Source organism: Cloeon dipterum, chromosome 2, assembly GCF_949628265.1.
Source record: "Cloeon dipterum chromosome 2, ieCloDipt1.1, whole genome shotgun sequence".
NCBI lineage: Eukaryota > Metazoa > Arthropoda > Insecta > Ephemeroptera > Baetidae > Cloeon > Cloeon dipterum.
In genome coordinates, this window is record NC_088787.1 from 26,151,368 (window position 1) to 26,178,201 (window position 26,834).

The following is a 26,834-nucleotide window of genomic DNA, read 5'->3' on the forward strand; positions in this document are numbered from 1 at the left end:
GCCGGAACAAACGGAGCAGAAATGTGAAATCCGAGAGTGGATTTGCATAAGGATTTTCCCCGATCGCAGCAATTACCGTAATTGGCGGGTAAAAAGACGTGGAGTGTGTGCGTGCATAAATATTTTGATACAGTTTCGCGCGCTTGATTTATTGGCGGTGGCCGCGGCGGTGCGGCAGCGGCGGAGAGTGATGTGTGCAGGCAGGCAGGCAGCGAATACACACACATACAAACGCACTCGCACACAACTCATATAAATTTCCCCCCACCTACAATATTATAAGAGCTGCCGCGCCTCTGTCCATCAGCACACCAGAGTTTGCTTCATTTCGTGGCTGCTTCATAAAGCGCAGAGTAAGTGCAAGCCTGCGACACAACGCACCTGACCGACTCCCTGATCGACACCCTGCACCGCTCCCCAACTGCGCGTGAGTACCGCAAAAATCGTATTCCTTGACGCTGACTCGATTCCACAAGGGTGGACAATCAGTCTGATTTTGGGGAGAGCTCTCAAAATCAGCTCGAAACTATTTTTCCTTTGAATCTGCTCAGGTGCAAAGGAGATAAGGGTTGTTTGTTTTAGTTTGAGTTCTATGAATTTGAAATTTTTAATTTAATTTGAAATTAAGGCACAATCATTGATAAATAAACAAATTTGAATCTTAATTACGTCTCAATTTTTGAAGTTCCAGTTAATTTGCTAGAATGATCCGGGTTTTATTTTTTTTATTATATTTAAAGTAACTGATGATTATTCAATTTAAATAAAAGCGAAAAACTGACAAAAGTGCCGTAGAATATATTTATTGCTTGAAGAAATCTCTCACCGTACCAAGTCTCACTCTTTTAAAAAGGATGATTTTTTAATATTTATATATTTTCCATTTTTGCAAACTCTATAAAAAGCCAGATTTCTACATCCACAAGATTTTGCATAGGTTTTGGTAGGAGGTGCGGGTCGGCCGCCGGGATGAGTAACATTTTATCTATTTAAGAAATCGGCCACTCGAGTCCAGGAATATGGCCACGGGTTCCGAGAAAAAACTTCTCCCCCCTTTTGGAGTGGCCGTTTTTCGACGAGTGCGAGAGAGAGAGAGAGAGAGAGAGAGAGAGAGAGAGAGCCAGTCGTCGGAGGCTGGCAGAGTAGTCGTCCAGACTATAAATTAATGGCAACTACCACATCAAGTTGAATTATTGCAACTCGTTGCGCGGTGCTGCGCGAGATGACGCATGTATAACAAAAGCTGGCCTGCTTAAAATTCAGAAAGGTATAAAAATGCACGCACGTATTTCAGATGCTGGGCAAACGAGAGAAAAGAAGGGGAGGGGATTCCACCGATGATCGTTTCAATCAGGGTTGTGTGTGAGAGAGAGAGAGAGAGAGAGAGAGAGAGAGAGAGAGAGAGAGAGAGAGAGAGAGAGAGAGAGAGAGAGAGAGAGAGAGAGAGAGAGAGAGAGAGAGAGAGAGAGAGATAGTCAAATCCACCGCTATCTCTTTCAACCCTTAAATTTTTTAAATATTCTACTTCAAGACTAAGAGCTATTTTAAAAAATAAATTTTGTTTAATAATTAAGAAAATATCTGCCTCCCTTAAGTTTAATGGGTGAATTATCAGCAGAGCAGTCCAGAGGAGGACGAATTTATTCAATTTGCCCGTACTTGGCAATTTATAGACTTTTGCAATGGCATTGGGAGAAGCACTATTTTGCACACCCCCAATTTCAATTTGTAATCGCGAGTACGTGCTTGCGCAAAAACAAGTACTCGCCGTTTCAAGTGCTCTTTTTACAGCAAAAAGAGTTATTCTGCATGCGAATAATGTTTGGTGGAAGTACATCTCTTTATGTTTCAAGAAAGTTAAAGCCAAGGCCGCCATATTCATGAGAGAAGGCAGTCGGAATTTGAAATATTAAATTTTATCCTTTATTACGCGGCGCGAACGCAAAAAAGTGCGCGCGCGGCTAACAATGGGCCATGCTTGGCATGATGGATTGCGCCCGGATCATTTTATGTGCCATTCTGGATTTTGGCCGGCCAACGGGCCAGCCCAGCCAGTCCGTCGCTCTTCGCTCCGAGCCATTTTCGAATACAATAATCATCAGCAGCTTGCCATTATTATTTTCCATCTGCTCCGGATATTCTCTATTCAAATCACGCACAGCCTTTTGGATCAAATAATTGCGAATTTTACAATTCGTTATTTTTCCTTCGAATTCACGCAGCCTGCGAGGCTCTTCGTGTGTTTTACTTTTTTTAAATTGGCTGACACTAAACTTTAATGCTGTATATACATGTTTAAATTTGAAATTCAGATTTAAAAGAGCATTATATTCTTTAGTTGAAACTACCTTGAAATTTAAGACATCTTTTTTTTAAGCCATGCATTTTATCAGCGTTTCTTTTAAGTTCATTTGTTTGGATCATCACAATGTTTATTTATTAAATGCATATTTAATTTAAAACAAGTGGGAGAATTTTTTGAATCTGGTTGAGCTTAAATATAATTTCATCAGCAGAGAACTGAGACCTCAAAAATATGGGTTTTTTACAATAACATAAGAGGAAACAGAACCGCGAGCGTGTGGCAAAAAAACGCACTCTCTGAGCATTTCTTTTCGTTTGCCATGTAAAACTTTGCCTTTGTCTGCATTCAAAAGCTGGACTTGTGAGTGTTCTGTGCCGCAAACATAATTGAAATCATTTTTAATTTTTTTTAATCAAGAGATAAGACTAGGTCAGCCGACATTATATTATATTATATATTATAGTGAAAAACATTTCCACTGCAAAAGGGCACCGACAAGGTTTAACCTCTTCAAACCACAAAAATATTATGGTGATAGTCCTCCTAAAAATCAAACAAGATATGATATAAAATAAAACGTAATCAGAATGAAAAAGATGGAACAGAAAAATCAATAATTTCTTTGCTTTTGTACTTTGTTGTTCTAGAAGTATCTATGGAAAGCAACAGTTTTATATTGCATGCACCGCTGCTGACCTCGTGATTTTATTTCATTATTTTCACTAAATAAAAAAAATGAAGAGAGAGAGAGAGAGAGAAGCGGTCTGTTTCGCGCCCGAACCGATTTGAGTGAGGCATTTTTACAACTTCCCGTGCTATTGATTATTGAGTGTGTGTGAGTCAAATATAATATGTGTAAAAATTGAAAGTTGCCGCGCGCCGACACCTGCAAAAAGCGCAGCAATAAACGGTGGATTTGAATAAACGGTGGCGGCGGCAGTTTATGGATGCTATATGTGTCTTAAAGTGCGCCTTAATTGACTAGGTTATTAGAGCACAAGGTTGTCTTTTTACAAGAGTGGCGGCCAGATCTGGGAAACACTCGTCAAGCGTCCGCACTTCACTCACAAATACGCGCAATTATTGTAACAGTAATAATGACACACGCGTAGAAAGCGGCCAAAAGCAGCGGCTTCTGATATATCGAGCCAAGAGTGAGTGACCCCGCGCGCGTGTCGCGAAAGTATCCTCGAAAATGTGTCCACAAATCAATTTCACTGTCGAAACAATTAATAATTCCGTGAGTTTTATATCAGCCTCGGGAGCTGTTTCTTTTCACGTCTCTTCCCGTAAAAACGAAACGTACATGCAACGACCTAATTTCAGACAGAAATTTCCTTCGAAATTTGTTCATTGTATTAACCGTATTAACGATAAAAATAGAAAAACAATTATTCGTAAACACTAATGTGTATGAATTTAATTAAATAAACAAGCTAGTTCCCAGTTCTTGAGTGAATTTAAATTGGCAAATTACAATGCAAATAAGCTATTAAAAAAGGGCATAGTACAATAACAATGCGATACTTTTATTCCAAATCCAGTTTCATAAGGCAAATTTGGCTTTTTCGACTGCCAAAAAAGTTGTTTGTTAAGATGAGAGTCGATAATCGTCCCAAACTATGGCTGGAATTTTGTGTGATATGCAAGTTTAATTAAGCTCTGGATGCTTTGTATCGTACGCCATCGACAAATTTTCTGAAAATCATGCAAAAACGTAAAAACTGCTTTGAGAACGATCTGCACTTGTGATTTTGAAACAATAGAAACTCCTTTGCATTGGAGAGTTAGCTTGTCTTTTTAGGTAAAATCAGCATTTTTGGCATTTCATAGGTCCAACGCACCCGACTTAACGATGTCCTCGTTTGCAAAAGCCAGTTTTTGGCTGAACATGCAAGCAGATTACTTCTATCAATATCAATTGGAACCTTTTTGTGATTCAGTTCAAATGCATTAAGCAAAGATTTTAACTAATTCATATCTTTTGCAGCTCTTTCAATTAGAAAGTGTGTAAATTTCCGAGGTATGCGGTCGTTTTTTCGCGAAAATTAGCCGCTCTTTATGAAGCTAGAGCAATTTTATGTAGACAACAATAAAAATGAAACTGGTCTATTGAACGCGGAGCGAGAGGAAGACACGCATAACTGGCCGCGGGCGCATTCCCTACACGTCCCTTCGCGTATCTTGCGCAAAACAAGCCAGCCCTCTCGTCGTCCAGCGAGAACAAACGACAAAACTCATAGAAAATTTAACAATAAAATGAAGGAGAGGCGTTCGCCCGCCCGCCGCGCAAACCACGCGGATTAACAGCTCGTGTTTTTAATTGGTCATTTAACTCTTTACGGCCACGTAATTCGAGTCATTTACTGGGCGATTAATTTGCCTCTCTGGAATTTACGCGTGATTCCTCTCATTATTTCAATATTTAAGTGATGCGATAAAAAGAAACGCCGTGGTAGAGCAGATTCTAATTTAAAAAGGTTGAGAGTTATCTTTGATTTTAGATTATGTAAATTCAAAATCATATTAACTTAAAAGTCTAATTCTTAATTGAGCACACACTGCTCGAGGCATGTAAGCAAATTAAAAAAATATATTGGTATTCTCTCGTTTAAATACACAAATTTGTGGTTTAAATTTAGTTTGAATTGGATATGCGTCAGTTTGAAAGCATTGAGCAGACATTCAAGGTTGGAATTTTTTGTAACAAGGATTACTTTTGTAACGTATTAAGTATAAGAATGAACTTGGCACTTAGTTGACAAAAAAAACGACCGAAAATATTAAAAATAGTAAAATTACATGAAACAAAGAATATTTAACACAATTTTAAAAAGTTTTCAGTCCTAGTTTTCAGTTTATAAGTTTTAAACCCACTCCACTTCCATTCTGTAACTTAATACAAATCCTTGTTTGTGGTTTTGCAGTATGGGTGGTGTCCCGCTGTTGCTGGTAGCGCTACTGACGCTGCAGCGGTCATGGACAGCTGCCGTGCGCGGCAGTCCTTCGATCGTGGGCGGCGGCTCGCTGGCCAACCCTCCGCAGACGGTGTCCTCGGAGGAGGTGACTACTGGCCTCGGCCACTATGACTATGACAAGGTGCTCGAGCTGTCGCTGCTCTTCTATGAGGCCCAACGCTCCGGGCATCTGCCCAAGGACAACCGCGTGCCCTGGCGCAGCGACTCGTGCCTTAAGGACCGCGGACAGCACGGAGAAGACCTCGAGGGTGGATACTATGACGGTGAGTTCGAGATGTTTGCCACTGGGAATTTCGATTGTATTCATAAAATTAACATTTTTAGTCTAATGACATTATTTTTCTATAATTTAACTTACTAGGAAACTAACTGAATTCTCTGGGCATTGTAGATTTTATTACTTTTAGTTGCAAGTAGTCAAAAATGCACATAATATAAAATGATGAAAAATCAAATTCTTCAGATGGATCAGAATTTCGTCACATTTTTTTGTCTGAAAAATCAATTTATTATTTTATTACAATTATCTTTACTTAATAAACAAATTTAAAAATTCATCATCATTTAAATACGTTAAAAACAGTATTTTTCCTAATGACGAAGTTGGAGCTAAATTGCGTGCCTCTGTTGAACCAATCAGGAATTTAGGAGTAATTTATCATGTCCGACATTCGCAGAATGAAAAGTAACGCGTCAGTCGTACAGAGTCTACCTTTCAAAAATCATCATAATTGAACGAAACAGGCTTTATAAATCGATTTTTAAACAACTCTCGTGACAAATGCTCCTATGAAGCTCCATGGCTCGCTCACACCTTTGAATAAAAAATGCTCACCAGGTAATCTTGGTTAAATCTTTGAAAAGTGCACAAAATTCACCACTAACTAGAACATAGCATTCATGAGCAGCTTCCTTTGTTAGATTTAGTCAAGTAAATATCTAATTTATCCTACGGCTGCTGCGTAGTTTTCATTTAGGCAGCAGCGTGCAAACAAAAACAACAATTGATTTCTTGTACCTGTTTGCCTCTGCAGTTAAATTATGTTCGAAATTCCGCTGTGCAAAAAGTACTTTTTAATTTGATCGTGATTTCCAGAACGCAATCGATGACAAGTTGAGTTAGCTCTCAATTTGTGCACAAGACAACAATGTTTTACCAAGTATGGCCTCGACGAGCCAAATGTCGAGCGAAATGTGTTCGGTTTGCAGCGCGTGGAATTTCTGCTCGCTCTTTTTATTTTTTCACCGAACTTTCCTGATTGAGCGCTGGGTAATTAAGTATAATTAATTGTCGTGCAGATCAAAGCGACCACTTTCTATACACACACACACGCTTGGCCGACGGACGACGAAATCATTAAATTTTTGTGCGACCTGATGAGCAGCTCGCTCGCCGCGAGAGGATGATGATTTGCTGCAAAAGTCGACATGGACGAGCAGTGGAAAAAATAAATAAGGCTCTCTTCTCTCTTGCACAGATCGTTGTGTGGCACATTGCAATTAGTATTCAGTGCACGCGCGCGCATGTGTGCGTACTTAGTTATTTATTTATGTATGTGAGCTGCGGTTAATACTGCCAGAATTGAAAATGCTGCCCCGCTCGCTGCTTCTTTGGAATCCGACGCTGCTGCTGCTGCTGCTGCTGCTGCGCGAGAGGAAAAAACGCACTCGCGACGCAGATTTTCAAAAGGGAGCTGCGCGTGCAAAAAGTGCAAATTCCCGGTGAAAAATTGAGGGGGAAAATCGGAGCAGACCGCAGCTCGATGAATATTTACGGCCGCTTGTTGGCATCAGAAAAGGCAGTTCGGTGGCTAAATAGTTGGTTTCTCGATAATTGTTTCGGCCGGTCCGAACTTTCTCTCCAACGAATTGCAGCGTTTTTGCCCACGGGCTGCGCCTCACGCCAGACTTTGTTGTGACTCGGCCGTTCTCCGCTAAAATCGCTTTTTTGCCGCGAATCGCGACCGTCACTGCTCGCGGACAAATCGCGTCTAATCAAGTCGCAGCAGTGTGGAGTGTACAGCTGCTTTACTTTGAAATTACCTGCTGATTCCGGTATCCCCACGGAATTGGGCCAGCGCTTGAGTTGATTGGCACTTAATATTGTCCTGAAAGAGAAAATTACCGCCGTTAATTAGAAACTCACGGAAAATTAAATCCTAAAAGCACTTGGGAAGTAAAGTATATTTTCACCGCAGCCTCAAGAGCTCAGGATTATGCTTTTACTAAATTGTTCACTCCCAATCAATGAATGTAGGAGTTCTGGTATGTTGTGATTAATTTTTTATTCGCGTTTCCCACAAGTATTTTTGGACATATTTTTATATTTAAGTCTGCAAAATTTTCCTCTGCGAAAGTATAAATCTTTAAATGTATTCTCACTTTTGTTCCTTATTCTCCCAAGTATTTTGCTTGCGTATTTTTAGTATAATTAAAACAGCAATGTCCAAATGTGCTTGTTGCGAACGGTACTTCGGCCACACCACGATAAACTAACTGCTCAAAAGTACGAGCAATTTTCCAGCACCGATTATTTTCATTTTCTGTTCACATGTTCGTTCCGTGATCTCTAATCTACAAATCCGGCAAGTGTGTCGCCCGCAAACCTTCTGCTTTCAAAGTCAAAGCTAGAAATCTGCACCGCAATAAAGCAATTATTCAAAATATTAGGCTAATGAGTACCAAAAAGGTGGACACACATTAAATATTTCTGCGAATATATTTAATCTCCAATTTCTCGTTCCTAAAATTGTTGTCATGTTCGTAAACCTTTGGATTAGAGAGGAAAATTTTTTGTAAAATTTTGGCTGCGACTGATTTTTGAAGAACTCTTGTCACGACAGTTCTTTGTAAAATTCTCTCGCTCGGTTCTGAGCTGGCAAAATATAGTTTAATGACGGTGATTGCCGGGCGACCCGCGGGGAACCAAGCTCACCTTCCCGAGAATTTGCACCACGGTGTAATTTGTCAAAAATTGCCTCTCATCAGATGTGATGTGTTCAATTGACATTGATTATATGGATATGCGGCAGTGCTTTGAACTTGAACTTGTGGAATTCTTCCGCGAAAATCGACGCCTAAGACAAGGAAAGAGCGTTCGATTGGTCCTCTGGCGCTGACAATCGCGGATCCGAAAATTATAGAGCACAGTCACTCAGAGTTGAAATCGTGTTGCAGCTGGCGATTTCGTCAAATTTGGCTTCACGATGGCGAGCACGACCACTCTGCTGGCCTGGGGCATGCTGTCCTACCGGGATGCATATGAAGTTGCAGGTAGGTAACCTTGATACATCAATAAAATGCGAGCGCGCGCTGAATGAAAGCAAGTTGTCCGCGCGCGCAAAAAGCGCCGGCGACTGCTGACTGCTGGGCGATCCACATTCGCACGCACTTTGCGCGACACAGATGAATTTATTTCCAACCTCATTAAATTCATTCTCCGCCGCCACCGCCCTTCGCTTCTTCTGCTTCCCGCGCTTCTCGAGAGGCCTTTCTGATATAGGCTGTTGTCAGGTCAGCTCAAGTACGGCAGGGCGGCTATCAAGTGGGCCACCGACTACTTCATCAAGTGCCACGTCAGCCCCAACGAGTTCTACGGCCAGGTCGGCGACTTCAACCTGGACCACACATTTTGGGGCCGGCCCGAGGATCTCAACATGAGCAGGCCCTCCTACAAAATCGACACGCAGCACCCTGGTCAGAACTAAATCTATAACAAACAGAGTCAAGGCCAACCTGCCTCTTTTCTCAGAGCTTCAAAACACTTTTTTCGTAAAATAATAATTAAACTATTTTATGCAAGTTTTATCGCAATTTTGCCTTTCAAGCGTTTTGACTTATAGTATTTTATATAAAGGTACGAAATATTTACCTTCTAATTTTGCAACATTGATACCAGGAAATTTACATATTATTTTTCATAATATATATGTAATTTTTTTTCTCTAAGAAATTAATGTCTTTTTCTTCCTGGTTTTTGCGCAAATTTTAGTGAAGTGTGTGAATCCTTTTTATAAAAAAATATATATTTACAAGATAGATATTATAAGGCAATGCTAGCATAGCATTTAAATGAAAAATGTACCTTTGAGCACTGAACATAAGGATTCATGTCCAATTTTTAGGCTCGGATTTGGCTGGCGAAACTGCTGCCGCTCTTGCGGCCGCGTCGATGGTCTTCAGGGCGGACAAACCTGATTACGCGACCAAGTGTTTGACACACGCCAGACAATTATACAGATTTGCCAGCCAGTACAGGGGACTGTATCACGAAGCCATCAAGGGAGCTCAGCAGTATTACGAGTGAGTTGAATTCAGCGCTACTCCACTCCAAGAATACTATTTAATAAAAATAAATAAATTGGTCTAGTGAGTTAGAAATAATAGCTTTACTACTGTTGACCCCAAAATTATGTATAGCTTAATCAAAACCAATTATTTACACAGATCTACTGACTATGGTGACGAACTGACATGGGCAGCCGCTTGGCTGTACAAGGCTACGAACGAATCACAGTACTTGGACGAAGCCGAGCACCACTATATGAAGTTCCGTCTAAAAGAAAGACCGAACGAGTTCTTCTACAACAAGAAGGTGGCCGGCGTGCAGGTATGAGAGCGCGAGATTCCTGCCCCTTACCATGACACAAATCGTTCTTTATCGCAGGTTCTGCTCGCTCAACTGACTGGCAAGAGCGAATATCTGGAAACGGCCAAGGCGTTTTGCGACTTCACTGTGCACTACCAAAAGAGAACTCCCAAAGGTTTGGTATACATCGACAAATTCGGGACTCTTTGCCACGCTGCCAATGTCGCCTTCGTTTGTCTGCAGGTGCGTATTCTATTTTAAGACGGTGGTTAAAAATCAACAAATATATTGTTTAATTTATTTGTTATTAACCCTTAAAAAATTGCGCCTTTACTTTTTCATCAATTGATACAATTTCCTACCAAAATTGCTCATATTTCGTGTCTCAAAGACATTCTTTTTAGAATTTTAAATTATTGTTTTAATTTGTTTTATGCTCTATACAGGCCGCTGATACTGGAATCTCGGCTAGCAAGTACAGAGACTTCGCGGTGCAACAGATCCACTATATGCTCGGTGATTCTGGTCGCAGCTTTGTCGTTGGCTTTGGAAAGAATCCCCCCAAACAAGCCCATCACGCTGCCAGGTATTAACAGAAAAATATTGTCTTCTGTCTTGATGTGCAACATTTGAACAAAATGGTGAATTTAATATTGATTTTAATTGCAGTTCGTGCCCAGAAAGACCTGCTCCTTGCAGTTGGGAGGCCTTCCACCGCCCTGGTGCGAATCCTCAGGTGCTAAAAGGTGCCGTGGTTAGTGGGCCTGACGAGAACGACTACTACGAGGACAACAGGGAAGAGTACGTTTACAATGAAGTCACCCTCGACTACAACGCCGGATTCCAGTCGGCCGTGGCTGGTCTGCGGCAGTTGCTGCTGGAGAAGCAGAGGCACTAGACAAACGCAAATTCCTTGCAAAATCAAAATGCTTAATTTTGACCGTCAAAAACTTAACCGCTCAATCATCAAGAAAATTAATTCCTTCAACCCTGCTGAGCATTGAAGGTGTCTTAAATTTTACGCTTAGCTCTGGTTTTAATATATATGAAACTTCCTGACCAATGAAATAAACATTTAATCATTTCGCTCGTGCCATCTGATGTCAGGACATTCGAGATCGTGTTTTGGTCTGTGAAGGTGAGAGTTACGAGGCACGGAATCTCAAAATTTGTTTAAGTTATCACGTTGGTACAAATTTGAATGGTCCGAGATATAACTTTCAAGCAATTTTTGCTCATGTTGATCTAGTGCGCTCGTACTCGGTGTCTCAAATTAAAATCCATCTAAATTCAGATATTTGTGGTTTTTAAGTGGCTGATTTGAAAGACAAAAATCATGCTCCAAAATTTTGGTGTGAATTTTACCTCTATGCTTACTTAACCACTGTGAGCATCTCTACGGAGATGCGAGAGGCAGTTTTATTACACAGCAATAGCAATAGAAAGTTGTTTAGCACGCAAGTCGCAAGTATTTTCACATTCCAGCACTCACCAGTTAACGAAAACTAAATAATTATTGTTGTGGACGAGGCCACTGTGTTGTACGAATGTTTCAATTGAAGTGGAAATTAAGGCTGTGTAACGATGTAAAGTAACACTTTAATTGATTTTCATATTTGTTTAGGTTGTACATGTTAGAAATCCTTAAAAATTGACCTTTTCCCAAGGAGTTATTTTTATGATAGAGAAATTATTGTAATACAAAAAAGTTTAACTGTAAGAGCCTCTTTTTTGTGCATTTGTACTTACAACTTATGCGTGCGTTTGGCTCCTTATGATTCCATAACAACTAGGTAGTTGGTAGATAGATTACGATTAATTAAGTTTAAGGAGTAATTGACACTAGAGCAGGAGATGTTTTTAGCTCGGGAATTCTTGCCCCAGGACCGAATCTTTGGTGGGAAAGGTTTTAATGCACTTTTAGGTTTACACCCAGAGTGAGTCCAATGTTTTTTAACTGCTGCTATATAATAAAGTAAGAGTAAAATCCTAATACGTCTGTGCTTGATTTTAAAATAACCTCGTAAGATTTTCCAACAATCTCTTAAATTAAAGGAAAAGTGGCAAGAGGAGTTCTTAATGATGTCGGGTTGATTTTAAAAAAAAAACTACCTCGAAAACATATTTTCTTATTTACAGAAAGAAGATGTTGAAAATCACTTGCAAATATATGACCTTCGGTGTCCAAAATTAAATATTTGGTTCTGAGTTGGAAACTGTGACGCAAAATATTATCTTTCCTCTGTTCGCCTTATATTTTGTGTTTATGCAACCTGCACATCTCATATGCATGGCAGTTTGCATACCTCAAATTTAGTTTGAAGCATTTATTTATTCTTAGACCTATTTTGCCGTTTTTTATAAATATGTATTCAAAAAAGCAATTTATTTTATAAATTTTCATTGCGACTCAAATTTCGTCTGCTAAATTTTATTTAAGGCATAAAATTAAACTTTTAAATAATTTTCTACTAACTTTATTTTAGAGACTAATAATAATTTGAAAAAAGAAAATCGGAATTAAAATGTCCAGTTATTTCAAAATACCCTGATTTCAAAAGATTTTGCGTTGTTGAGAGCTTTATCCATTTGACCATTAGAATAGATTAACGATGATTAATTTTTTAAGCCTGTTTACTCGCATTATTACAACGAACATATTATAATATTTTCCCGATTGTTGTAAAAAATACTATCTATCTGCTCAAAAATACGGAAAGTATCAAAAGTGTTAGCCTTGGAAGCTACATGTAATTTACTACAAAAACCTCTCAGCCTCTCTTACTCATGCGTTTATTAAATGACTGAAAAATATGTTATTTAGTATTTACTTTTCCAGCAATATGAAACACTCTCAAGATTTATTAAAACCGAATTTAAAAAAAGAAAAGTTCATATTCAGAAAGCAGAATGGAATTAGTTCATCGCGATGATCGCCAACTTATCTGGCGCTTTGGAGAAGATCCGCTGAAAAATTTACTCAGCCGCAGGCCAGCTGGATATATGGTCCTCCTCCTGAGCATTGTTATTCCACATTATGGCCCTGCATAAGTCGCAGGTTTGCCACGCGGCGAGACTCAGCGTGTGTGTATTATGCGCCGCGCGGCGATCGAAGGTGAAGGGGGGGGGGGGAGTCGGTCGCGGAGATTCTGAGGAGCTTGGCATGGCATCCAGTCGTTTAAATCCCCTGTGGCAGTGCGTAGATGTGGCATCGTGGCTCGCGCCAGCACTTCTCCTCAGGTATGATTTGACAACAAAGAAGCCAACCTGAGCGAGCTGCCGAGACTCGACGGATCGACATCTGAGCAAGGTTCTCGCCCTGGGCGCTGGTGGATACCGAGCCTGAGGACGCCGAGGCTCCCTTCGCCTTGACCACCACCACCATGAGGTAAGACTCACCACCCTGAGCTCTGCAACCCCCTGGGAAGAGGTTTTCCCCGTCGGCTCATCGAGTGCGCGAGAAGCCATCTCGGAGGAGCAAACGCGCTCCGTGACAAATTTTTCTTGGCCTCTTTTTTCTATTCTTCGCCTTAATTTCGGAGCACGTTTCGGTTGTCTAACTGACGAAGTTTCTCCCCCGTACCTGAAATCGGCTCCCCGACCCTCTCGAGGGGGCTAAGATTGATTGGAATTTCAAGGTGACTTCGGTTTTGTATGCTTTTCGTGAAACGACCCCTTTAAATTCCAACGCAAGTAGGATCCTCTATTCCCTTTCTGTTCTGAGAAGTGCTGCAGAAGGAATTTTAAATTTAATGTTTTTATTTTAAACCAACTACATATCTATAATGAATTTAATTTATTATTGTATGTATTGTAGACTAACTAATTTATTTCACACTCCGCACTCTCTGCGTGCACACATTCATGAAATATCTTAGTGACTGGGGATATAACAAATATGGTTTATTATTTTAGTTTCTTTTATTGAGAATCAACCAATTTTGAGTTTCTTTATACTTCCTACTTCTCACTGTCCATCTTTTTTTATCTCGCTTTTGACATTATAGAAATTCAAGATCATCATGCAATTTTTCAGGATCGATTGGAGATAAATTTTTAGATGGAGGATGGGAGCTGTGAATGATCGAATGCCTGACTCTGAAAGTAGGTTTACTCCCTAGGCTATTTGTCAATCAATCATAATAGGCCTGCTTACTTTTGGGCCATCCTTTTTTGACAGAAGCAAAGAATAAAAAATGTGGAAATGGTGGAATCTCATTGTACTGAAATACAAACCTTCCAAAAGAAGCATTAGTGGTTTCCATCTAGCATGCAGGTGGTTTATGGCCACTCTGCTCTCAATAACAATATCTTTGATAAATGAATTTGACTCTGGTGTATTATTGCTTTATCCTAATGTGCTAAATTTGTCCAGCTTTGTCGTTGCACTCTTCGTCGGCATCGCCAGCCGCGAGCACCTGCACTGATTCGGCCAGCTTAATCGCTTCTAACCTGAGCTCCATCTCACCTTTAAGCACTAGAAAAAACGTGTCTTTTCATGGTAAGCATTGCTTTCCACACCTAAACTGTTTTTTTTAATATTGCCATATGCCCTAATTATTTAAATTGTGTATAGAGACCTTTTTAAAATGAGTTTTCAAATTTTTGTTCAACACAGGCTACAATTTAATGAGCTCGGGTCGTTTCCTAGTTGTTGTTGTCGCAAGTAAACTCTTATACATTTAAACTTTTAAAATCGAGATAACAATTGGCTCGCATTGTTAAGGCACTCTCAGGAGTGTCAAAGCAATGAGAGGTATTTGAGCAGTTCGGAGATCTAATACTGGCTACCCAATGTCAGAGATGGCAAAAAAGTGGTTAGTTTAGTGACTCGAAATGCTCAAATTGCTCAACGGGCTGGGAGGCGCACCGGCGCCGACTCGCTACTTGCTGGTTTGCACCTTTCCAGCATGCGTGATTTGGCTTCACGGGACGAATGTCTAGCGTTTCAATGCAGTCCTCGGTGCGGAGGCAAGTGGCCCTTGAGTGGGCTGGGTCCCTGTGCGGCCTGGTGCGCCCATGTTATCCGTTCGCGGTGTTATTGGGACCCGGGTTTCAGCATTCGTGCTAGTGCAGTGCGCGCCCTTCCCGGTCCTCCGGTCCTCGGACAGGGATAAAAAGAGCAAAAAAAAAAAGTTAAATAAATAAACGGCTCCCGATAGATTAATTTTTTTAATAAATTACCAAAGCAGTACAATTTGGAAAAGGGCAGTCCCCTAGGAAAATGATAAAAATAAAAAATAATAATAAAAGAAAAGGTTTCATTTTCTTCACAAATTATTCAGCAGATCCTGAACCGTTCAACATAAATTATTGCTGCAAGATTAAAAAAAATTTACCGGTTCTAAACAATTATCCTATGGTCACATTGTAAATTTGATGCAACACACAATTGAAAAATATTAAAAAAATTTCAGAACTGTCGTCACGGTCGTCAGCGTCGATGACGGGCGGTGCGACGTGCTCCTCATCATCGCCAGAGCTGCCGCGTCTGTGCCGGCCGCTGCCACCTCCGCGCGCGCCGACCTTCGTGGCGCCGTGTCCTCTGACACGATCGTCGCCGTTCCCACGCCTTCCACCCGGCGGTGGTGGCGGGGGCGGCGCCGAGTTCCTACCCTACTACCCACCGCCCTGCCCGCCGCACCCGCACGCCGCCTTTCGCTTGGAGGCGGAGCCGCCCCCGCCACCCACGCCCTTGCACCATGCGTACCGCACAACGTACCTGTCGGCGCGGGCCGGCGCCGCCTCGCCTGGCGCCGACCAGGGTTACCACACGCTGGTGGCGCCGCCGCCAGCCCCCTGGGGCGCACCTTACGCAGATTCGCCCTTTGACCTGGTGCCCGATATCGTGCTCATCGGCATTTTCTCTTACTTGACCACCAAAGAGCTCTGCATCTGCGCGAGGGTTTGCAGAAGGTGAGTTGTGATTTTTGTGCATTTGTTATTTTCGTAATACTTTATAGTAGCTCACTATATTAGCTTTAATTAATAGGACGATCCTTATATAATAATTGGCAACTCCGAAGTAAACGATTCCAAGACTAGATATAAGATTAATTTAAATACGTCCTATTCTTGGCTCCTTATGCTAGTAAAGTCATCGATTAATCGTAAATCTTAATTTTACAATTTATATAGCCGTTTCATTTTCACGCTTTCTTTTCCTGTGAAATATCTAAAGGTAATATTAATCTACTCTAAGGAATAGCAATAACCCTCAAATCAAAACCACTATATTCTGCTATTTTTCAAGTAATTTATTTCAATAATTAAATAAATTAACCATCTTAATAGTAAAAAAATGAGTATTTTTAATTAAATTTTTATAGACGAAAAATTTCAAAGCTTATGATTTTACTCGTGCCTATTTACGCGCATGAATTTGATCAGGATTAGGGTTGTAGTAATGAAAAATGGACATTGCATGTTGGGAAGGGCGCAGATTTATACTTACACGACTAGTTTTGGCTTAACAACTGACGGCTTATTCATGTATATTTCATGGAAAGCTATAAAATTAATACACAATTTTATATTTACACTGGTTAAAATTAAAGGAAAAAGAAATATTTTATGTATTGAGTATATCCATGAAACATATTAGGGCTTCAATATTAAGCCGAAACTAGTTAGAGAAACAAATCGACCCTCTTCGCAATAAAGAAATACAATGTCCGTTTTTCTTTACTACAATAATGGAACATTCCTCAGTGGCTTACTCGGGAATCTTCAGGGTTCAATCTTTTAAAGCTTTTTTCTGACCTAATATTTTGGAAAAAACAAAGACGATGAGAGCCGCTTTTGCTATGAGCGCTTCGATTTCAAGCAATAAAGTGACATAAAGCCGCTTATCAAAAGAGTTTATGCTGTAAGAGGTGAGATATTTTGAAATGACAAAAGGCCGCAGGTATAAGCATAGAGAACCGTAGGAGAACATGAGGGGGAGGGAAAATAAGGTAAAAGGATGACAAACTGTTCATTCTCACTCTTGTGCAGAGGTTGAGCCACGCATTGAATTACGGTTTTATATGGCTCAAAAAATGTTTTTCGTGGGACAGCCAATGCACATTGTGTCACTTAAATCTTATAGAGCAATAGATCAAACAAAAATAAAACTCGTATTAAAGTTCAAATAGGAATAGAAAATATTTTAAAATGTCCTCTTAGTAAAAGAATCTAACATTATTTGGAATTATTCACACAGATTTTCTTACATTTTCATGTGATTGTTTTAACCATCATTAAGTTAAGCTAATTTTTTCATTATTATTATTTTTTACTTTGCCAATCACGAGGCGTAGATATATAAATATATATATATGAATTCAAAAATTCAGTGAGAATAATGAATAAATTTTCAGATGGCACAATATCGCGTGGGAGCCTCGACTGTGGCGGTCAGTGGCTGTATCAGGTGGCGACAGGCCACTCAAGGGTCTGTTAAAGAGACTTGCTGGTGAGAACATGGTATGTGGAGCGGTCGAGAGGGTTGCTCTCTCTGGACCTGGCCTTACAGACAAGTAAGCAGTTTAATTAATAATTTCTTTATAGTTCTTTTAAATTTTGTGTTTTGCAATCCCGTTTCATCATTTATATTAATTTGAGCACGCTGTTGAATAAACTACGTAATTTTTCTTCAGGTCACTGCACCTTCTTGCCCGAAAGTGCCCTCGTCTTTCGCATCTACGAGTACTCGGAAGCTCAGGAGTAGTCAACGTGTCAAACACAGGTGTGATAGAACTAGTTAGCCATTGTCCACAACTTGTGCACTTGGACCTGGCCGGTAAACTTTCGTTGTCATTTCCGAATTTTGATAATGATTTATGTTCTTTCGTGATTGTACAGGCTGCATTAGTGTGACTTGCATGAGCGCTCAGGTGCCGTCAGCGCGCCAGCTGAACATTCAGTACCTAGACCTGACTGACTGCGTTGGTCTCACTGACGAAGGCCTTCACACAGTCGTGCAGGCGTGTCCAGGACTAAATTTTCTTTACTTGCGGAGGTGTATCGTTATTTCAGGTGACTATACATTAATAAAATTTAGACCTGCTATAGTATATCTTTCGAAAGTTTAAAATTTCAGCTTTAGAAAAAATTGTGAATAGAACAAAATTCTCGCCCTTGCACTTGTTTCAATTAACATAAAAATATATTTATAATACACACTATGTACACAACACTAAAACTATCGCACAGATCCAATTTTGCTCATTTTCTATATGAGCATCACTTTCGAAACATTTCTACTTCGCCTATTTTAAATAATTTGTTTAATATTAAAACTGTCCAACGCCTCTATCTTTTCAGATGCTGGCATCAAATATATACCCAGTTATTGCTCACAACTGCGCGAGCTGAGCGTGTCCGACTGCACCCAGGTGACCGACTTTGGAGTGTACGAAGTGGCAAAGCTCGGGGTAAGCCTCCGGTACCTGTCTGTAGCCAAGTGTGACCAGGTGTCTGACGCTGGCATCAAGCAAGTGGCGCGCAACTGCCACAGGCTCAGGTATATGCTAGCATAATAAGACTCTCCAATAAACCAAATTGAACTTTCCCTTTTTTTATTCCTTAATAGGTATCTGAACAGTAGGGGTTGCGAAGCCGTCGGTGATGTCAGCGTCACAGCCCTCGCCAGATCCTGCCCAAGATTGCGTGCGCTTGACCTTGGTGAGAAAATTTCCTACCAATTAAATTCATTTTATTTCGAATGAAATTCCCGAAAATGTACTATTTTGTCTTATTCCGATGCAATGGAAACTGCCTATATCGTTCTATCCAAACCCTTATTTATTAAATCATTTATAATTTTTTTAATTTGTTCACATTTTCCAGGCAAGTGTGACGTTTCTAACCACGCTCTAAAGCTACTTGCGCGCTCTTGCCCTAACCTGAAGAAGCTTAGCGTAAAAAGCTGCGAGTTGGTGTCAGACGAAGGTATCCGGGAGATCGCCTTCTACTGCCGTGGCCTGCAGCAGCTGAACATCCAGGACTGCCCCGGCGTGTCTCTCGAGGGATACAGAGCGGTGAAGAAATACTGCCGCCGCTGCGTTATAGAGCACACCAACCCCGGCTTCTGCTAGCCAAATCAAGTGCGATGGACAATACCAAGATAATCTTCCGAATGTGATAATCAAGTGCCTTCCACAGACACTACATTGCAAATGACTCCTGTGAGACGCAAATTGTATGCTTTAGTTCGTAAGGCCGATATCAGCAAAAATGCGCCAAGTTGTAAAAATTCCCAATGCTTAGATATGCTAAATTTTTAAAATTGAAACTGAAAATTCAAAATAATTCTGATTAGATAGAAAACGAGCACTTAAAAACAAGAAAATTATTACGTGTAGAACAGAAAATTTTAATTTTTACAAAAAAAATACTTCACTATTTTAAAAACATAACTAAAACAGGAATTATTGACACATTCCATGTTTTAAGGTTTCTGAATTTCTAGGTACGACCAAAAATCGATTATAATCAATAAAAATAATATACATTAAATATCTGAAAATATCTGTTCAAGTTTTTTAGCAATTGCATTTTCAATACGAAATATAAACTTGGTGGTTTATAATAATTAAATTATGTGCGTTGGAAATTGAAGTCAATTTGGCGCACCTCAAAACGCTAGATGCCATTAACACTAAATTATGAAACTTAATAGGGAAAAATTTTTGATAATAAAACTTAGTATTTTATTAAGAACACATTCCCTTGATCACAATGCATACGCAATTACGCATGTATAGTCAGTTGAATTAGTCAGCTAAGCAGGTCACCCAACGGGTCTTCGTTACTTGCACTTGGCTCACCTTCTAGATTTTTCTGAAAAAGCGAAAATTAAAACTTAAAAAAAAAAGAAAAATCCATTCTAACCATTCCAGATATGCCCAGTGCTTTGACCAGAGGTTCAGCACTCGTTGATTTATCTGCTTCATGTCCCAATCTTCCCTCTTTAGTCCACAGGTTGCTCTTTACCGTTTCCGGACATGCCGATTCCAGATTTTGGCTGTAATAACAGACACTTAATATATATGTAGCGGATGCGGAGCCGAGCTCCTACTCTTAAAAAATCGCAGAATCCGCGAATTTCGCTGCTTTTAAGTTTGGACGCCCAGCCGGTCGTGTCCAGTTTTTGGACACAGTCTTCAAAGCAATTTTCAAACAAGCCCAGCATACGAAACGGTAACAATATGCAATCAAAAAAAAAAAATTCGCAACACTTTTGCGACCAAAATAGTGTTAAGGAGACTAAATGACAACCATCCCCTTTCTTGGTGACTCTGGCTATTGCTTAACATCTCCTAGCTTTACTCTCCTTAGTTCAGAGTATTGTTAGGCATTTGTTAGAAAATTCGTTGCAACAGAGAGAGATTTTGAACGATACTTTCGCCGGAATCTAGTCGCATCATAACGAGTTCTTTCAACGATGAACATCAGCGGCAGCATTTTTCCGACGCAGCAGTCGACCCTGGAGCTGGCGTTGCGGCACGAACAACGGGCCGTCGTCAGGGCGGCGGACACAGTGGCGCCTCCAGGCCGCCACCCTGAACCTGGACGCGGTGCGGCAGTATAGGAGTACCAGGCCCAGCGGCTGCGACGCCACCGACGCCATTTTCGCAGAACTCAAGGCCAACCTGCAGAATGAGATGGAAGAGCTTGAAAACGAGGCGAGCGAAGAGCATTATTTAACACTGAGCCTGGAAAAATCGGCATGCCAGAACCCCGAGAGCCCCGCATCGGCCGAATTTTCCATCTTGAGCAAAGCTCTGATGGGCCAGGAGATCGTAGAACTGGACTTAAACTTTGAGCAGCCATCGCACAACCTGATTCGGCTCGACGAGGACGACTACAGCAGCGCACTGGGGCAGATCAACGTGAGCGCCTCTGAGGGCCTCGAGGAGGTAGAGGAGATGCAGAAGAGCGTGCGGTGCGGCCTCGTTGAGCTGTGCCACCGCGTGGCCGGCGTCGACAACGGAAGGCCAGAGGTCGTACTCGACCTGCTGCACCTGCTCAACACCGTCGCTGCCACTGTCGAGAAGACTCACGCCAGGAACAGACAACACTAATACTAGTTTGCACCCCCCGGACTGTAGCAGATTTGGAGCCGAGCTCCTGCTTCTTTTTCCCTTCTTTAGTAATTATTGTTAGGCATTATTTGTTAGACACCTATAAAATAAATATTTGTCACACACCCCCCCCCCTAAATCTGTCTGCCATTCACAAAAATGAAAAAACTTACCTTTTAGCTGAGCTTGATTCGTCAGAGGTATTAAACGATTCTTGAGAGAGGTGCATGATAGGACTTGGGCTTTGCGGCAGTACAACTGGTAGTAAATGAGCCAAATCGGGTGAACTGATATAAAATATCATATTAAAGCAAAAAATAAGAGGAAACTAGCGCAAATGTACCTGGACGTTTTGGACTGGAGAATTTGCGTGGCTACTTGCGGCTGGTAAATCCTACCATTTTGTGTTTCAATTGATTTGAGGACAAATTTGTCTAGCAAGCCAAGTGAAAAATCGATATCAACGTCCTTCAGACAACTTGAAATCTGCCTTAAATGCGGCAGAGAGTTGATGAGTTCACACGCCTCAAGCATGTGCATAGGCGAATACTCAGAGGCCTGAAAATTTGCGATTATTAACATTGCGTAAAGTTATAACGAACTTTACCTCTTTTAAAAAGTCTTTTAGTCCATCAAGCGAGTTAAAATTTCCAGAATCTATGACATTTCTCAAAGAGGATATGGTCAAAAGTAGCAGCTCGTCGGTAGATTTCTCAGTCTTTGCATTACTCAAAAGCTAAATTTTATGAAAAATTAAACTGAATATTTCATGATTCAAATTTGACTTGCCTTGTTTCCTAAAGTTAGAAGTCTTGACAGCGCTTCTCCTTGCGATAGCTTGTTGGGAAAATTTCCTAGAGTCCAAATATACAACTTGAGCAAGCTGGTTGGTGCTTTCTTTGACTCGCTATGCATGGTGAGCACAGTAAGCATTTTAACATGCGTCTCCTCTTTAATACATCCTGTTTTAAGAACGAATTAAAACATGGGTATTGTAGCATTAGTGAGAATAATAAATCACCTTTGAGCAAAATGTTCTTAGCATTTTTCATCAGCTCTTTGCCGATTTTAATGTCTTCCGCAAGCGGCATTAGCTTAATTACGGCGCTCAGTTTCCAGTCATCAGTCAGAGCAACTGGATATCTGTCCATCAACTGTAATGCCTGCTCCAGCAGCCACTGCTTCAAAACTTCATCTGCTACAATTCCAATTGTAAATTAAATATAGCAATTTAATTGACACATTCAAGAAAATTATATTCTGGTTACTTTTTGGGCTGACTGCCTGTGTGAAAAGTTGTCCGCACACATTCTGAACATCTTTTTCAGTAGCACTTGCTGAAAGCAAGCCAAACGCCCGCCTTCTGATGGAAATGTCCTCATGCTCCAAGCTGAGTTTGATTATTGCCAACTGCTCTGGAGTCAAAGCTATTTGATATTTAACCAAAGCACTCTCCAGCAAAAGTAGACCCTCATTTCTGAAATAAAATTTTATCCCGAGGTTCTCTTTTAAACATTGTCCAAATTTTCCCTTTGTTTTAAAAAATCCCAACCAACCGGCGAATTGTATAATTGAAATTAATTGGTTACTTATGGTTGCTGTACATTAGCACATTAGCAAGAATAAATAGGTTTGTTGAGTAATTAAAACTTCCCCATCTAGTGACTAAAAATTATTTAGTGCCAATCAATATTTTAAACTATGTGAGTTGAACTAAAATATCCTCTAATTATTAAAACTTCAACATTTACGCTTAAATAAGCAATTGATTAAGAGGCAATTCTGTTCAAAAACTCACTTGGTATCACCATTGCCTGACTGCATAAATGTTCCAGCAAAGTGCATGATGCGTAGCCTGCTTGCTTCATTTGGTTCCTCAAGGCTAAGCAAAGCGGCTAGAGCTCTGGAATTTATTGCTGCCCTGATTGGAGGGTCACTGATTACAACGTTTTTTGGCGAGCATGCTTTGATTGTTTCCAGCAGCACCTCTCTGCTGGCAAACTCCTCCTCTTCAGTCAAGCACAATTCTGGTAGGCACCTGTTAATACAGTAAAATTAAGACTATTTCCACAACACAACGATTTGAAACACACTTTAATATAGAAAGCTGCATCCAAGGTGCTGGAAGACCACGGTAAGTCATGTCTGGCGGCAGTTTCCCATTAAGAATTTGCCTCTGAATGGCTACCAGAGGATGGACCAGGCCAGACACAGCCTCTGGGCTTTTCTGTGAAGATACGACAGTTAAATAACGCAAGTGGTTGCTCAATTTTATTTATATAATAGTCTGTATTTCTATTTTAGTATTAATTAAAATATTAAAAACCTCAATAATGTCTGGCAAGCAAGAGAGGAGTCTGTGGACAACGTGAGGGTCTTCGTCGCCAAGCAGGCTTACCACGCTGCCCAGGTCGCATAGGTCAGGGTGCTGGCGGAGTAGATGGTGGGCTGCCACCACAGCTCGACACCGGATGTATGCCTAGAAATAATTTATGCATTGCCATTACATTAATAAGTAAATTTTAATTTCACCGATACATTTATTAATATTAAAAGTTAAATAAAATCATACTTTTGGGTGGTGGAGCCTGTCAAGCAGAGCTGGCAGAAGAGCCGGGACAGCGTCCCTAGGAATTGGCGCTGAGCACAAGGCGCTGATGGCCAACCCGACAACGGCCACGTTGTTGCTGCCTAGGTCTCTGCAAAGGGTGTTCACCAACAGCAGACTGAGCTCATTTTTCTCGTTCAGTAGACAGCAGCATGCAACATATCCTTGAATTTTAATAATTCACTTTCATGGCACTATAACTGAACCCTTCATTCGTACCCATTTTCTTTTCAACATATGAGGTTTGCTGAGCAAGGTTGATGGCGTGAATGTGTGCAAAGTCCACATTGTAACCCATCAGGTTGACGAAGACAGCAAAAGCCAGGCAATGTCCAGCAAGTAGAGGGCGCGTGCTGGGATTGGCGAGCCTGATTTTTACTGTTTCAAGCAACTGCTTGATAAGCTTTTCTTCTTCCTGGGATTAAAATTTTAAAAATGAATATTTTTCTGAATTTGTACCATTTTATGATTTTTTTTAATTTTTATAGATGATATAATACACCGCAATTCTGGCTCTTCTTTTGCATATTATTTTGAGGCAAAACCCAGTCCAAAGACTGAGTAATCTATTAAAAAAATAGTGATTATATATATAGTGGTTTTGTGACCTGTTTAGTTCTAGCAGCGAGGCATTTTTGATAGACAACTCTTAGTCCTGCAAACTGGTCCGTGCTCGAAAGTACCGACCCGAGGGTTTTCTCCAGGATATTGGACATCATTTTAGAATTAGAATTTAGAAATTTCTAACCAATATTGTATTAGATGCAACAAGAAAAGCATGGCAAATTGCCAGCCTTGATTAAACACGAAAATATTTATGAAAATCTGCTGAGTGATCCACTGGTGTGTTGTTGTTTTTGTTATCGCACAAGGGGGTGTGGCGTCAGCTGGTGTTTTGAACACACACATGTTATAGATGTATGAGAACTGGATGGTCAGCACAAAGTATTATCATCTGCTGCTGGGGAGAGCGAGTGGTCGACTATCTAGTTGTGTCAAGACAATTTTAAAGGAGACTTGAAAGTAAACAAAATGCTTTCATCTGATTCCATTTTTTTCGGCAAACTGGCCAGACGACTTTTTGCGACAAACTCACCCATTGCAACTCGATGTTTGCGGCGCTGGACGTCCAGCTTGCTGCGCCCAGGAGCTGAGCTCAACACCAAATACATTTGCGACCCTATAAATGCTGATGAAATCGAGAAAAACATCAAACTCCGAAAATGTGACGGTGATATTAGATTAGTGCATCAGCTCTTCCATGAGTGGCAAAATACCCTGAGTGACAAGATCCGACTTCAGTTTGAAGAGGAGGCGCTCAAAATTCCAAACCGCACGTTGGAACATCGTGAAGAAAACAAATGCCTCAAAGTACATTTTACATTTCGAATTTAAACCTTCCACTTATCAAGTTTATTGCTTTGCAGATATCTGGGCATCAGAAGCCAGACACAAAACCCCTAGCCGACGTTGCAAAGAAGCACGGCTGGTGCCGGACAAACAACCTCGGAAATTTTGTTGGCCCGAGAGGTTACTATTTTTTCGGAGAGCTAGTGGATCTGCAGCAAGCCCTTGTAAACGTTGTCATCCAGACTTTGCTCAAGAAAAATTTCCAGCTTGTGTCCGTGCCAGACATTCTTCCAGCAGAAGCCATTGAGAACTGCGGGATGCCAACCAGGGGAGAAAGAACACAGGTTGGACACCTCCCAGTCTCTCTTTAGTTGCTCTCTGATGTAGATGTATCAGGTTTTCAGACTAGTTGAGCGCCACGGGAACGACCTGTGCCTGTCCGGAACAGCAGAAATGGGTCTTGGAGCTCGGTTCATGGATACGACAATAGCGAGGGAAAAATTGCCCCTCAAAGTGGCTGCAATTAGTCGCTGCTTCAGGGCAGAAACAGGGAATGTTGGTGAAGAAAAGGGTATCTACAGGTTAGTGTCTTCTGAACAAACTATCAAATTTTGTTCAGTTTTTCAAGTAAATATGGGGAAAATTGAGACTCTCCTGCAGCGTGACACACCTCAGTGCTGACTGCTGCACCTGTGTGCATTTGTGTTTCACCGGTGTTTCGAAATAATTGGTGAATTGTACTTACCCGAAAAATCTTATTTTTTAAAACAATAGCAATTTCATTTTCATATTATATATGCAAAAAATATTTTTTTTAAAGAAAATTTATGTAATTTTTCATCTAAACTGCAAAACTGTCGTAACCAACAATGTGCTTATAAGGCTGACGTGTCAATAGAAGGGTATCAGGACCTGATACCACTATGATCTCCTAACTCTTGATTAACTTGTATTAAAATTTTCATGGGTAAGGAGGTAATTTTAAATTTAATTGATTAAGATCAGAAAAATAAATAAATACACACGAATCTAGTTTTTCTTAGCAATGAGTAATGCTGGACGTTTTCTACGACCGCTGTTTCAGTATTCTCTGCAGCGAATACCGTGGTCATGAATTTTGTGTTGGAGGTAAATTTCCGCTGATGAGGCCTGAGGAGCCAAACCATTAGTTAACAATTTGTTCTTTCAGAATATCACTACTAGCCTTCTACCCTGGAGATTAGCCATTCGTTAATTTTAAATTTCATAAATTAAATAAGCTGCAGTCAAATGCCAACGACGTTAGTTGTACTTGAAGATATCAAATTTGTTTAGTTGTAACCAATCTTTCTAAATCATTTTGCAGAGTTTATCAATTCACCAAAGTGGAAATGTTTGCCCTGACGCCAGGCGACATCCAAAGTTCCCAGGCCGTGCAGAACGAATTCGTCTCCATCCAGACTCAGCTGAACGAGTCTATGGGTCTACACTTCAGATTGCTGGACATGGCATCTGACGAGTTGGGCAAGCCAGCTATGCGCAAGGTGGACCTTGAGGCGTGGATGCCAGGGCGGCGCATGTGGGGCGAACTGAGTTCCTGCTCCGACTGCGGTGATTACCAAAGTAGACGACTTAACATCCGAGAGGCTGAGTCAGGATCCTTTGTGCACACGGTTAACGGAACTGCCCTTGCGGTGCCGAGAACCCTGATGGCGCTGGTCGAGACGCACCAGACTCCGGAGGGGACGGTGGTTGTGCCAGAAATCCTCAGGAGTGAGTTGGACAGAGAGGTGCTGGGAGCATCTCCAGTGAAAATGACTCATGGGAAATACATCCGATCATATGATGGGAACTAACCGCGTAAATAAGCAATTGAATTTTGTTGTAAACATTTATTTTCCGTTTATATAAATCAGCACATACACAGGTTCAATCTATTGATATCTAAAACATCCCC

General features: G+C 40.8%; 4 protein-coding genes across 6 annotated transcripts; 3 read left to right on the forward strand and 1 right to left on the reverse strand.

Annotated features, from left to right (window-relative positions):
* Positions 1-291: 291 nt before the first annotated feature.
* LOC135936147 (endoglucanase E-4-like) lies at positions 292-11,864 on the forward strand. Its single transcript, XM_065478857.1, has 9 exons — positions 292-427; positions 5,233-5,546; positions 8,461-8,556; positions 8,797-8,979; positions 9,408-9,585; positions 9,730-9,892; positions 9,950-10,114; positions 10,318-10,457; positions 10,541-11,864. Exons 2-9 carry the CDS (start codon positions 5,234-5,236, stop codon positions 10,767-10,769), a joined length of 1,467 nt encoding a protein of 488 aa, XP_065334929.1. The 5' UTR covers positions 292-427; position 5,233; the 3' UTR covers positions 10,770-11,864.
* A 1,178-nt stretch (positions 11,865-13,042) lies between these two features.
* Positions 13,043-19,576, forward strand: LOC135937123 (F-box/LRR-repeat protein 7-like). The gene is made up of 10 exons (XM_065480210.1): positions 13,043-13,259; positions 13,908-13,975; positions 14,247-14,372; positions 15,289-15,787; positions 17,233-17,391; positions 17,512-17,654; positions 17,717-17,890; positions 18,179-18,377; positions 18,447-18,538; positions 18,704-19,576. The coding sequence occupies exons 2-10, from the start codon at positions 13,939-13,941 to the stop codon at positions 18,949-18,951; spliced, it is 1,677 nt and encodes a 558-aa protein (XP_065336282.1). The 5' UTR covers positions 13,043-13,259; positions 13,908-13,938; the 3' UTR covers positions 18,952-19,576.
* Positions 19,543-24,411, reverse strand: LOC135937122 (AP-4 complex subunit epsilon-1-like). Of its 3 annotated transcripts, none has more exons than XM_065480208.1 (14): positions 24,157-24,410; positions 23,768-23,963; positions 23,513-23,712; positions 23,267-23,419; positions 23,034-23,167; positions 22,739-22,978; positions 22,209-22,417; positions 21,962-22,138; positions 21,730-21,902; positions 21,548-21,676; positions 21,284-21,498; positions 21,114-21,227; positions 19,748-19,895; positions 19,543-19,696 (listed from the first exon to the last, which is right to left on the reverse strand). In XM_065480208.1, the coding sequence occupies exons 1-14, from the start codon at positions 24,265-24,267 to the stop codon at positions 19,634-19,636; spliced, it is 2,262 nt and encodes a 753-aa protein (XP_065336280.1). In that variant the 5' UTR covers positions 24,268-24,410; the 3' UTR covers positions 19,543-19,633. The 3 variants fall into 3 exon arrangements, with proteins under 3 accessions (XP_065336280.1, XP_065336281.1, XP_065336279.1); XM_065480209.1 differs by having other exon boundaries at positions 19,748-19,880; positions 24,157-24,409; XM_065480207.1 differs by lacking the exons at positions 19,543-19,696; positions 19,748-19,895 and adding an exon at positions 19,905-20,508 and having other exon boundaries at positions 24,157-24,411.
* A 59-nt stretch (positions 24,412-24,470) lies between these two features.
* SerRS-m (Seryl-tRNA synthetase, mitochondrial) lies at positions 24,471-26,803 on the forward strand. The gene is made up of 4 exons (XM_065480212.1): positions 24,471-24,919; positions 24,976-25,242; positions 25,295-25,479; positions 26,244-26,803. Exons 1-4 carry the CDS (start codon positions 24,581-24,583, stop codon positions 26,731-26,733), a joined length of 1,281 nt encoding a protein of 426 aa, XP_065336284.1. The 5' UTR covers positions 24,471-24,580; the 3' UTR covers positions 26,734-26,803.
* Positions 26,804-26,834: the final 31 nt, after the last annotated feature.

What these genes read in the sequence shown, in the direction of transcription:
- LOC135936147 (XM_065478857.1), top strand. Translation starts at nt 5,234, where the DNA reads ATGGGTGGTGTCCCGCTGTTGCTGGTAGCGCTACTGACGCTGCAGCGG. An exon ending in AATCGACACGCAGCACCCTG is followed by an intron (nt 8,980 to 9,407) that starts GTCAGAACTAAA and finishes TCCAATTTTTAG; the next exon opens with GCTCGGATTTGGCTGGCGAA. An exon ending in GGAGCTCAGCAGTATTACGA is followed by an intron (nt 9,586 to 9,729) that starts GTGAGTTGAATT and finishes TTATTTACACAG; the next exon opens with ATCTACTGACTATGGTGACG.
- LOC135937123 (XM_065480210.1), top strand. Translation starts at nt 13,939, where the DNA reads ATGGGAGCTGTGAATGATCGAATGCCTGACTCTGAAA. An exon ending in TGCGCGAGGGTTTGCAGAAG is followed by an intron (nt 15,788 to 17,232) that starts GTGAGTTGTGAT and finishes ATAAATTTTCAG; the next exon opens with ATGGCACAATATCGCGTGGG. An exon ending in GGACCTGGCCTTACAGACAA is followed by an intron (nt 17,392 to 17,511) that starts GTAAGCAGTTTA and finishes ATTTTTCTTCAG; the next exon opens with GTCACTGCACCTTCTTGCCC.
- LOC135937122 (XM_065480207.1), bottom strand. Translation starts at nt 24,267, where the DNA reads ATGATGTCCAATATCCTGGAGAAAACCCTCGGGTCGGTACTTTCGAGC. An exon ending in GCTTGCCAGACATTATTGAG is followed by an intron (nt 23,168 to 23,266) that starts GTTTTTAATATT and finishes GTATCTTCACAG; the next exon opens with AAAAGCCCAGAGGCTGTGTC. An exon ending in TAAAAGACTTTTTAAAAGAG is followed by an intron (nt 21,499 to 21,547) that starts GTAAAGTTCGTT and finishes GCAAATTTTCAG; the next exon opens with GCCTCTGAGTATTCGCCTAT.
- SerRS-m (XM_065480212.1), top strand. Translation starts at nt 24,581, where the DNA reads ATGCTTTCATCTGATTCCATTTTTTTCGGCAAACTGGCCAGACGACTT. An exon ending in AAGAAAACAAATGCCTCAAA is followed by an intron (nt 24,920 to 24,975) that starts GTACATTTTACA and finishes ATTGCTTTGCAG; the next exon opens with ATATCTGGGCATCAGAAGCC. An exon ending in CCAGGGGAGAAAGAACACAG is followed by an intron (nt 25,243 to 25,294) that starts GTTGGACACCTC and finishes TAGATGTATCAG; the next exon opens with GTTTTCAGACTAGTTGAGCG.